This window comes from Malaya genurostris, chromosome 3 (genome assembly GCF_030247185.1).
Source record: "Malaya genurostris strain Urasoe2022 chromosome 3, Malgen_1.1, whole genome shotgun sequence".
NCBI classification, from domain to species: Eukaryota; Metazoa; Arthropoda; class Insecta; order Diptera; family Culicidae; genus Malaya; species Malaya genurostris.
The window spans coordinates 288,950,862-288,963,043 of NC_080572.1; the positions used below are offsets into that span (position 1 = coordinate 288,950,862).

Here is a 12,182-nt window from a genome sequence, read left to right on the forward strand (position 1 = left end):
CGTGTTGGAGAGTAACGAGTTGAATTCGAATCCCGATGGATGCCGCTGACTTCCGCCATCTATTTCCAAGTTTTCCGTGGATGAGATACTGATCGGGTTGGCGTAGGTTTCACAACGGATTATAATCTTCCAATGAAGAAAATTTTTATTCGCTATGATATGAAAAGTATGACATATATCTACGGCTTTCTACATTGATATTTCTAGCAAACACGAGATCAATACATGTGCCTCCAAGCGTAGTAGCTTGTGAAGGAGCAGATTTCATATCCAAATTTATATACTTACTCATGAAAACAATGAGTTTAATATTATAATGTGTTGAGATATCTACATTGAAGTTTCCCACAACTATTATCGGCGTTTTCGTAACGACTGATAACTTCCACTGGCAGGCTTTTGGTGTGATTTTGCTGTGTGCCCAGCTGCGACTGTTCTTCGGCACAATTCTGCTGTTCGGCGCTCGCTTCATTCCAAAATGAATTCGATGTTGCTCTCCCGTATGTCTTACTACGACAATCGTTGCTCAGAAAATGATGGGAAACAGTGGAATGTTCATCTTTTATACCGATGCAGTTGTACAGCAGTAGATATTTTGTTCTCCTCCCCAAAACGCGTTCTGATAGGTTGGTGCTGACATGAGCCAAATTAGACAGGTTTTTCAATAGTGTACTATTGAAACAATTCAATGTTGTTGCAATACATGTTCAAGCTGTAGTTAGATTATATAAATCCTTCTACAGATCACTGAGCTATGAATTTTCAAAATACGAGAAAGATATTCACGGTTAAAAACTCATCACTCTCTTAGGGGATAAATTTTGAAAAGGCGCCCCATAGTAAAGTAAGTCGTATTTACGACAAAAAGTAGTTATAAAACTGAGAAGATGGCAGCGGTTTTTAAACACATTAGGTTATCGAAGCTCTTTAGACCAGCAATTTGTTCCTGTGGCTTGAAGTACACAGTGCGTCCATTCAGTTTCGAGACTGATTCTATGGAAAGATGACTTGAATGAGCAAAAAAAAAACGGTCCTAAGAATTGGTGCATGTTCTAACTCATTTTGTGGAATACCCTCCGAGGCTCGTGTCGAAGCCGTTCTGATATTTTCAAAAAAGCATTCGTTAAACTTCAACTTTTGAATCAAGGAGAAGTCACACGGTGCCAAATCAGGTGAATACGGTGGGTGCTCCTGCACACAGATTTGATTCCAGGCCAAAAACAGTATTCACTTGAACCGTTGAAACGCATTACGATCAGAGCTAATAAAAGCCATTTTCATTTACTCAAAATAGACGAAAATGACGAGAAATTTATGTCACTCTCAGCTATGCTCGCAAATTATTAGAACGAAATCCATGTCCAGCCAATGGCATAAACGGAACAGTAGTATCAAAATTGTGTCCTTTCTTTCATTTGCACTTCCAGTCGGTTTTTAGTGAAAGTGTTGTATTCAACCGAAGCTTTGAGAATCGAAAATGACAGAAAAAGGTTTCACAATGACTTTTTTACCTGGTGGTGCTCGAATCTGTTGTAGTTTTTGTTTCCAAAGAAGTTCTGGAATGAAATTACTTCGATTTGTCATATTTTAGTCACTTTTTATAGCCAAGTGTCGCAGATTTTCAACACATCGATGAAAGAAAGAGAATTGACATTCTGCTGATGCTCCCTGCATACGTTAGTTAGGTTTCGTTTTGTCATAAAGGCAAGAGTGACATTGGTAATTATATTTTCTCTTTTTTGTCGTGAATACGACTTACTTTACTATGGGGTGCCTTTTCAAAATTAGCCCTATGGAAGAATGGGCAGAACTTAATCGTGAATATCTCGACTTGTATTAAAGGCAACAACATAATTCTTTCACCATTTCATCAAAAATATGATCAGGAATTTAGGATAATATTTTGAACAGTGAGAGATGACCACAAACAACTCAAATTTTAAGTTTTCTCAAATTTTGAAAACAACGCGGAAAACTTTACTTTTGTTTGGCTTTTTCGCGCAAGGACGACGATTTTGAGGTAGTCAGGCACATATCTTCAACTGACTGCGTATAAAAGGGGAACCGTGGTCGAAATTCGATCATTTCTTCTTGTGCGTTGGATGCAAGCAGACGTCGCGGGACCAGCAGCTTCGGAGAGTGCACCTTCTGCGTGGTTAAAAACCTCAAACGCTCAGGTCGCAACTCTCATTTGGACTTCAGTCGTCAGGTGGAGCAGTCGTCAATGAAAGCAGACCTTTTGCGTGGTATAAAGCCTCAAACGCTTGGGTCGTGCTTTCATTTGGACTTCAATCGTCGGGAGCAGCGGTCGTCAATAATGAGAGCAGACCTTTAGCGTGGTGCCAAACCTCAAACGCTCAGGTGGTGCTCTCATTTGGACTTCAATCGTCAGGTGGAGCAGTCGTCAATGAAAGCAGAACTTCTGTTTTTGGTTCTAAATTTAGTTCTTGAACTCAGGTCCAGTTCCTTATTCTAGAATTCTATTCGGTTCTTTTTAGAACCATAATAATACTCTCAAAGAATTATGCAAAATTTTGCTTTACTGTACTCTATACGGCCCATTTTTATTATAAAGAACTATCTAGTTATTTCATTATATTTAATTGCGTTTCAGAATGATTAATGTAACTAATCTGTAATTTAGTCTAGGCGCATCGTTTGAAATTCTAGTAGTGAAAAAGGGGAAAGTTGCACAATTCACACAATCGATCAACTACCAATTCGAATTCGGAAGTATAAAGAAAGTTTGTCAGTTTCATTCGTATTCACGACATCCAGTTATGTTTCTGACATTACACACCCGTACTTTTTTAATGAGAAACAAAAACGACTCGACTCTCTTCGTTTGTTCTGGTGTCGGTCATTTACGAATGAGACAGTAAACAATTGAAAATGAGGCTATTGCATATCAATGCTCAACGAAGATCACATATTGAAAATGATAGACGATTGAAATAGTGAAAATAAAACTAGCGAAAAAGTATCCCTCAACACGAGAGCTCGAACCGATAAAAATTTTCCAATCCGCGATATTGTTCTCTAATGTTTGCTGCATGGTAATGATCTATGCACTGAGATACATCTAATTTTACGGTCAGGTAGTCGCCGTAATAATACGTTGATAACCGACTGAAGCAAAATATGACGATGCAGATTACAAACAAGTCATGTGGTAAACATAATCGGGAAGCACAGAATCACAACGTTGAGTCAGTGTAAACAAACCAAGCGCTGACCTTTAGATTACAATTAATTTGTCCGGGGCCGTCAAATTAATGTGCAACGTTTGTTTGTGTTTTAGAAGTATCGTTCTGTAACTGACAGTAATAATTTATTCTAGTCGTTGTGTTATAGTGGAAACTAGAATGAATTTCAGTTCAAAAACGATATCACATAAAAATATTGTTACGCTGTATTCAGTGAGTTCAGTGGCGCTAAGATTTTTTACAACTATTTTGAATTTCCGTATATTTCACATGCAATAACTATCGTTAAGTCGGGTTGGATCTGTTTTTCGAAATAAAATCCTGTATGTATCAAATATTTAGTAATCCATATCGAACACGTCAATCAACTCCGTCAGTATACCTTCTGTCTGTTTGATCAGAAAAATGAACCGATTGCTTGATATTCCATCATATGTTAATCGCTATTGTGTTATATATCCGTATATACTTATCGCTAGAACTTAATGTACACTAAAATCGATATTGCCTGTTCTGCTTCTAATCACTTTCATTGCTAAAGCGATGGGAACCACTGAACTGGAAGGTAAACTTTTCTTTTCCACTATCATAGCTCAAATAGTAAGATTAGTGTAGCATGCAATTTGGTGTAACCTCGTAGAACTATGATCCTTTCAATCGAGCTTACGTTCCCCCTCCACCCCTTTTCCATTATAGGCAAAATGAGGCAAAAAGACTTCGAACAAGCGATTCTACTCGAGGAGAAGATCGCATTGCAGTTGAGCCTTCTGCTGGACAACGAACACAACACGGAACAGTTCGGTCCAACGGTTGAGGCGTTCATCTCCAACTACGGCTCCTACCGGGATTTGATCTCGGATGACTGTGATACGATAGAAATCTGGAAGCGAGTGCTGACTACAATCCAGGAGACAAGCAATCTGGCAGCTTCGCTGTATACCGCCGCCACCGGATTGCCCCTGTCGCGGTCCTGTAGTTCGGTTGGTGAACGACAGAGTGAGGTGTACATTTCGCCGACCTTACCGAAGCGAGCAGAAACGTTCGGTGGATTCGACGAACGGCGTTCCAAACAGCAACAGGCTATCATAAGCTCTTCGAGAGATGCCGTTCTGTCTACGCTATCTGCTGGATATTTTACCAATAGAGAAAGTTATGAAAAGCGTGAATCAAACGCGTCGGAAGCCGAAGGCGGACCGTTTTCTCCGGGTCTGCAGCAACATGCCCCGATCAAGTTAACTCCAGAAATATTGAGCACCGAGCAAGCAAAAGATAGCAATTATGCTGCCCTTCACGTATCGCATCATTTACATACGCTTCTCTGCATAATTTCTCAGCAGATGACCACCATCCAGAGTCTTCAACATCAGCTCAATACATTCCGTGAAAATCCCAAAAATATGTACCGTCACAATGATCAGCTGGAAGAACTGCGAAATCTCCAGGACAAACTACAGGAAGAGAAAACCGCTTGGCAGAAACAAAAGGAAACCGAAGAACGAGAGCTAGATGAGCAACGTCTATCGCAAAAGACGCTGCAGGATCAAATTCGGGCCGAGCAAGAAGATATTAAACAACAACGCGAGCAGCTATATCGCAAAATGGAAATTCTTTCCAACCAGGGATTATTGCTTTCGCCTAGCGTACGTAAACAAATACGCTGAAATGCCATATGTGTACATGTATTTTTCATCTACAGGTTGCACTACCAGTCTCAGCTGGTGTGATGGCTGCTCAGCATGAAGAACAGCCTGGCAATTGCGAAGAATATCACTTGGACGGTGGTATGGGATCGGTAAACTCTTCAGGTGGCCCAGTAAACACCACCATCGACCGGAGGAAGGATAAATGGAGAACTGCAAGCAGTAAGCATTGGTGTTTCCATATTATCGATGGCGTCAATAATAATCTATTTCATTTTCATAGTTAATAAAGCTCCTCCAGTTAATCTGGTCAGCGCTACCAATGCGCAAAAAATTAACGTTTCTAGTATCAAACAGCAGCTGCCTCTAAAACTGTCATCACTGTCAAGGTATTTGCCGAGTAGGCCGAGTGTAACGAAATGAAATACTAACCTTGTTGATATTACAGCACGAAAACCAGTTCCAACAACAATTCGGTTACATCTCCCGGTGGAAGTAGTTCAAGTCTCATGAGCAGTGGTAGTGCCGGTGTTACACAGATGTTCCCACTCAAACTAGCTGATAAAAAGGTATCTGTTTGAATGTGATTGTAAGCTCAACAAATGATAACAAACATTGTTCTATTTATTTTTTAGATTAATGCGAATATGCCAAATCACTCACGAACGGGTAGTAGTCCTGCCGTGATCCAGCAGCAGATGCCGGTGCAGCCGGGAAACCCGGCAACAAGGTGAGTTTCACAGAAGCTATAATCAGAACGAATTTTTGAAACCTATCCCAAATATTTCTCATCAACATTGAACAATTTTTAGCTATTAAATTGCTCGAGTACATTTTTTTCCGCTCATTTAAAACCTACACATTTTTTACAGGACAAATACCTACCCAAAAATACCGGAACGGTATCGCCTGCGTAGCTCCGACACGTACCAGTCCCCTCAGCATTATTCGAATGTGCAGTCCCATCCGCACCCGCTGGCATCTCCAACGCCGTCACACTCGTCCTCGCTTCGTTCCACTGCAATTCACGAACAGCACCACCAGCAGCAGCAATATCAACAGCATCATTTTCATCCTCAGCATCACTCGATGCACAGTACACCACTATCGTCGCGCCATTCCAGTCTTCAATCACCGCCACCGGCTGGTTCACCTTCATCCTCGTCCGATGCCGGAAGCAATAACAATAATAGTAGCCCCGGTAGTAACAAAAAAGATTCTAGCAAGGGCGGCAAGGAGGAGGAGGTGATTTATTTTTGATACATGCCAGTTGAGGTTGAAATCTAATCACCTAGACGTGCTGGACTGGATTCTACTGTGTGTGCTGGTTATCTCTCTGGTACTGTATTTCACGATCCTTAGCTTTCGACTGATTTTTTCTACAATGTGATCTCCGTTTGACATGTTTAGTTCGGTAGGAAGGTTTCCGTGGATAGGATATCGATGTTATAGCTGTTCTAACCCCTCTAATCGTACTTGACTGAATACTTCCAGTCAGTAAATTTCTAAGTGTTTTTGTTTTATTTTTTATCGAAACCTATCTGCAAGCGAATGTTCTATTCTGCCGAGATGCTCAAAGTGCTGTGCAATTTCATCCTCTAGTAACGACTACACTGTTAAATCCTAATTTATTTTCTTATCAAATTGTAACCGACTTAAAGTACGTTTATAGTTTTGCAAATATACATAAACCAATCAGATTACGGTGGTAGGCACGGTTCAATCCGGAAGCTAGGTTATGTTCGGCAAATTAGTTCAAATAGCATGTGATGATTAGAAAACGGAAAATGAACAACCCATTTTCAAGTACCTTCTACTCTAGGAAATATATCTTCCACAACGCACAATAATGGCAAGAGTTTCCCAATATCTATAGAAAACGATGCATTCCTGGTTTGTGACTCATTTCCCAACTTCGAGAACCGGTAGCGCGTGCTCTCAGCTGTAAACGAGCGAAACTCAAGACTCGAATAGAATACATCAATCTGTGTGTATATGTACATAGAGGTAGTGTTATGTCTAGTTCTTTAAAAAACTAGCAATTGTAAGAGATTTAACAGCATAGAGATGTTAAGTTCAGTTCCATTTCTCTCAACCTATTCTCTCATGTGATCGAATTGTTGGTTTCTATTACTTGAACACAACATTGATAAACATTAAGAAAAGAGTAATGATGCATTTATAGGGCGTTAGTTTTCGTCGATTAAGCTGAAGCATTATACCTATTTACTACTATTACTAATTACTCGACAAATTTAACGAGACTGGTATTTAAGAAGGTGTTACATAAACATTTAGAGAGCGTATCTCTATAAGATCAAGATACAAGTAGCCGGGGACGGATTGTTTCCGAAATGTATTATTTTTCCTCTTCACTTGATTTGTCGTACATCTGGCTTTGTATATATTTGAAGAACTCAAACTCAGACAAGTAGTCATTCGGATTTAATCGAACCAGTCAAACATGCTTGCGGATGCGTTGGGAATGGTTTGGTTATCAGATAGGTTGCCGCCTCCTGGACGGGTAGAAGAGGTAGATATGTGATCACTAATTCTAATGTTGACTACACACTTACTGGCATTATTAGGTGATTAGGTACAATTCGTCCCTGTTAACGAACAGTACATTACAACACAATAAACAAGACTACCTTTGGTTGTTACTTATCGTTAGCGTTAGTGTGTAACGTCAAATGAAACAAAAAAAAGATTGCTTATCACTGCAGAATGAATATGTAAACATTTCGACAATATAACACATAATAAAAAAATGCATACCCATACCGTAGCGAAGCAGCTCAATTCAGCAAAAAACAAAGAGAGAAACATCGGGTAACTGTAGATTTGTGTAACATTACGTTTGTGTTGTAACCAAAACAAAGCTCAAAACAATCAAACTTTTAGACACGTGTTAGCCAAAATTTTCCAACTTTAACTCTTGTCGGGAACGAAAAACGCCTGCGGCGTGCGTGCATGTGTGAGTTGAGTGAGAGTGAGAGAGAGAGACAAAGTATGGGCATTATTCATATAGCAGCTTTAAGCAAGATGTTTTAGCTTCCGAACACGAATTGTTCCAGCTTCCAGTTATTTCTGATTCGAATTCAGTGTCAAATTCAAAAACCTTCGTAGGATGATGAAAGTATTATTAATTTTAAAAACGTTATTACAGAGGGAAGTGAATACCACAGTAAAACAAAAAGCTTATTTCAGAAACAACTTCTTGACAATACGAACATTCTATGAACACATACGATACAAATCATCGCAGTAAAAAGCTATGACATAGATATATACTTACAACTGTACGAAAATACTGAATAGAAAAACCGACAGAGTAACTTTGAAGCTTATACCAGTCTGTACGCTGTTTGAACATAAATTGGCATAGTTATAAACGAAACCTCTCTCTCAAGACACACTAATATGGAAATGAAGCTTAATTGTATGTATGTATAGAGCAGAGCTATCAATGATTAAGAAGAATTACTAATTATCTGTAACTGAATCATTCAACGGAAGGTTTGTAAATAGCATTAAGCAAGAGACTATTGTACGTTTCAGAGAGGAAATATTTTACACAGATGCAAGAATAGGGAAACAGTTTATCTATACAAACAAATCAACACACACAGACACATTCGAATCGCCGAATTAAAGAAAGCAACTCAACTCAACTACATCTGCTCAACTTCTCTAGCATATATTATATATTTATTCGATAGAGAAGAGAAAACCATGCTTGGAAGTATGTGTTAATATGGGAAGCTAACAAATAGTGCTAAACTACAACACAAGAAACATTTGCATACTTTCAAATGCATATACCTATGTTCAAAGTGCCGGTTTTTAATGATATAAATTACATCATTTCAGTTATTGGAATTCAGTCTACTTTGTAAAATGTCAAATACCGTTAGCTTAACAGTTACTCGTCATGGAATGTTTGTAGTGATTGTAGAACTCCTATACAGAATATTCTTTCCGTTTTCAAATTCAATCTTATTTACCTGCTTATTCGGTGTAAGATTGATAAAATCGAGCTGAACAATAACAAATGAAGAACTGAGTTTCCAGCTCTTTACCCCTAACAGTCCCAGATAAGAGTACAAACTCACTTTTTTTTTCGGCTACCAAAGTTACCGCAACTTTAACGAATGATTTGGCAAGCAATTTGAATGATTTGCAATCTGTCAACGGTCAAGATGAGAAAAACAAAACCCGTTTTTATTAACGAAAGAAACAATCAAATATAGAGACTGTCTGTAAGCTAATTATTTACTATTATTGATAGTTTTATACTTAACGAATTACTTAACCCTTCTCGGACCTAACTGACCAGATACCGATTTTACCGTAGTATACAGAACCGACTATTTTTAACAGAGCTAAAACTTTCCCCTCCTGGTATATGCCGCCGCCGTACGTCGTCAGAACTTTTGACTATTGTCAATCGTGATCCGGTAGCGTATGTATGTTTTGTCCTACATTCCTCCTGAGTTACACACACGGCCAAGTGAAGCGAATTTATTTTTACCATCGCAGAACGGCTCCATTTCTCCAAGTAGTACGTTCTAGTATACTTACCACCCAACAATGAAGAAGACTTTAACAAACTTTGGTCTCAAACAAATCGAAAGTATTAAGGCAAAGATGTAAAGAAACCAACTATAATAATGCGTTAACTGAACAGCAACAGAAAGTGAAATCAACTCTATAACAAAACAAACAAACAAAAACCGAAACAAATATAATGTTATTCAAATGTTATATCAATCACTGTTGAAATGTTAGAATAAATCCACAAATGAACGGTTTGATGTTTGGCTTACTGCCGCCGGTGATTATCACTGTTTCCGAGTTGTTCAACTTTCTTCACCTAGGCCACCTAAGTCGTGTGCGTGTGTGTGTGTGATTGTAGGAAATCACTCACTCGTTCAGAGTCGGAGATGGACATTGTCATGGGAAATTCATTGAGAAATGTGATAATTCTTATCGCCTGCGACCGGCTTTTTTTTCAGAACGAATCGTCACTAATCGGACCGCGACGCATTTGTTCCTTTCTTTTTCGGAACTATCGCTTTCTTTTGCAGACAGTTATGCTCGTGAGGTGCCGGTGAACAGTCGCTTGAAGTGATGTCATTTTGCAACGGTTGGTATTCCGTCCTGATATGGTTGACCGGGTTCTGTTCTATCTGTTTGTTGGTATGACGTCGAATTACTTCCAGTACTACATTCCAGCTGCTAATTGGTTGTTATCATTCGTTGTTCCAGATCTACATTTGCACATTTAAGTCCTACCTCAAAGGTATACAGGGAACAATCTCGCAGCTGGTGTTCGCCATTCCACAGGCCGTTCCGAACTCGAAAGGTGAGTGACCTGTACGGTTCTGACGATGTTCATGCGTGAGATTATATTTATTTTTTCTAATCTTTACAGCAGTCCACAATACGACTGTTTTTGTGATAGATGTGGAATCCAACGAGGACTGGCATCCAGAGGGTTATTTGAAGAACCCAACTCTGAATCTTGAGGCAATAGTCCGCTCAGGACACCCGAAACCCATCAAAACTGGACCACTCATTTCGGATAGCTGGAGTACTATGTTGATTCGTGATACAAAAGAAGAATGTTTTACCATTTAAAGCAGTTTTTCATTTATTTTAATTTTAGTCTTTCCTTTATCGAGGTGGTCATTTGGTTGGTTCGGGACTTATATTTTATGCTTAGCTTATGTACTACAAGTAATAAGTTTTAAAGGTAAACGACTAACTTTCCTAAGGGGCGTCTTTTCAAAATTTACCCTGTACAAGAATGCGAATATCTCTTGTTATATTTAACTCGGCAACATAATTTTTGTCGTGAATACGACTTACTTTACTATGGGGCGCCTTTTCAAAATTTACCCTCTGAGAGAGTGATAAGTTTTTGATCGTGAATATCTCCTGTTATATCTAACGAATCAACATAATTCTTGCTACATGCCATCGAAAATATGATCACAATTTTATGCTAAAACTTTCAGTTGTGTGACATATTCTTAAATAGTTCACAATTAAACTTTTCTGAAATGTTTGGTATAAACGAGTATCAAAGAGGATAATTCATATGGCGCGTTTGCCTTTCTCGTATTTTGAAAGCTCATAGCTCAGTGATCTGTAGAAGGATTTATATAATCTAACTACCAATAGAATCGAAAATATTCAACTTGAACGTGTATTACAACAATATTGAAGTTTTTCAATAGTACACTATTGAAAATCCTGTTTGATTTAACCCATGACAGCACCAGCCAATCAGAACGCGAGATGTCTGTATCTATACAAGAGCATCCATATAAAAGTTGAATGGTTCACTTTTCCTATCATTTGCTGAGCAACTCTCCCCGAAACAAGACACACGACAGCAACATCGAGGACCTGTCGTCTCATTGTTTCCCGATATGAATGCACGAGACACCTTCAGCATAATGAAACCGAAAAAGGCAGCCAAAAAGTCCAGCAAGGCCCATTGCCGAAACAAGACACACACGAGAACCATCTCAGATCTCAATATTTCCTACCAAAAGATTCATCAAGATGGGAGTTAAAATAATTTGCACCGTCACTAACACATTCAATTACGAACGGCAATGCGAAAGCGAAAGTGATGATTTTGAACACATCTTTATACTAGTTTACAAATATGTCGTGCGAAACAGATTTGCCACAGATCAATATGTATTTTTGTCGCGATTACTTTAGTATGCGGCCGAAAACAAAAATTGTTAGAACAAATGTTTCCACTTGATTTGCGCATTCTACTTTCCAGGCGTATCAGAACTGGCTAAACTTAAAGCAATTCTAAATATTTCTTTATCACAGTGATGTGGTCATCCTGAAAAGGACGGGGTTTTCAACGGATGGCCAGCTGCAGATGGCGAGGGATGATTTTCGTTTTCGTTGTCATGGGCAGCGTTACCGGTCAACTCCAACACTTCGGCAACCAAGTACTCCATCACTGCCGCCAGATAGACCGATGCACCAGCACTGACACGCTCGGCGTAGTTCCCCTTCCGAGGCAAACGATGGATTCTGCCGCCAACTGGGCACTTCAGACCAGCACGGTTTGAGCGGGACTTTGCCTTGCCCTTAATTGTTCCTCCACAGCTCGACGACCCATTCAGTATTACTGGCTGCCGCTCTGCTAACTCTCTCTTTTATATCGTTTCACTGTTTCCCGTTCTGCGTATAGGAAAGGAATTCTAACAAAGGGGACGTCCTACCGTGCTACCACTAGCACGTATAAAAGGAAATGTGATGTGAGAAATAGCGTCAGTCATTCGTACGTTGTCTCTCG

At 39.3% G+C, this 12,182-nt stretch overlaps 2 protein-coding genes across 9 annotated transcripts in view; both read left to right on the forward strand.

Moving 5' to 3' along the window:
* The window catches only part of LOC131438895 (rho guanine nucleotide exchange factor 18), a 50,817-nt gene extending 41,162 nt beyond the window's left edge, over window positions 1-9,655 (forward strand). For 7 of the 8 annotated variants that reach the window (XM_058609276.1, XM_058609275.1, XM_058609278.1 and 4 more), the window contains 7 exons: window positions 3,748-3,771; window positions 3,903-4,846; window positions 4,903-5,068; window positions 5,130-5,235; window positions 5,295-5,415; window positions 5,482-5,576; window positions 5,719-9,655. In XM_058609276.1, the coding sequence (XP_058465259.1) occupies window positions 3,748-3,771; window positions 3,903-4,846; window positions 4,903-5,068; window positions 5,130-5,235; window positions 5,295-5,415; window positions 5,482-5,576; window positions 5,719-6,106 (1,844 nt within the window). In that variant the 3' untranslated portion in view covers window positions 6,107-9,655. The remainder of the gene's footprint in view (window positions 1-3,747; window positions 3,772-3,902; window positions 4,847-4,902; window positions 5,069-5,129; window positions 5,236-5,294; window positions 5,416-5,481; window positions 5,577-5,718) is intronic. The other variant, XM_058609279.1, reaches the window with a different exon arrangement.
* Window positions 9,656-9,919: 264 nt separating this feature from the next.
* On the forward strand, window positions 9,920-10,490 carry LOC131438897 (uncharacterized). Its single transcript, XM_058609286.1, has 3 exons — window positions 9,920-10,048; window positions 10,118-10,214; window positions 10,284-10,490. The coding sequence occupies exons 1-3, from the start codon at window positions 9,980-9,982 to the stop codon at window positions 10,487-10,489; spliced, it is 372 nt and encodes a 123-aa protein (XP_058465269.1). The 5' UTR covers window positions 9,920-9,979; the 3' UTR covers window position 10,490.
* Window positions 10,491-12,182: the final 1,692 nt, after the last annotated feature.

What these genes read in the sequence shown, in the direction of transcription:
- LOC131438897 (XM_058609286.1), top strand. Translation starts at nt 9,980, where the DNA reads ATGTCATTTTGCAACGGTTGGTATTCCGTCCTGATATGGTTGACCGGG. An exon ending in TCTGTTCTATCTGTTTGTTG is followed by an intron (nt 10,049 to 10,117) that starts GTATGACGTCGA and finishes TCGTTGTTCCAG; the next exon opens with ATCTACATTTGCACATTTAA. An exon ending in GGCCGTTCCGAACTCGAAAG is followed by an intron (nt 10,215 to 10,283) that starts GTGAGTGACCTG and finishes TAATCTTTACAG; the next exon opens with CAGTCCACAATACGACTGTT.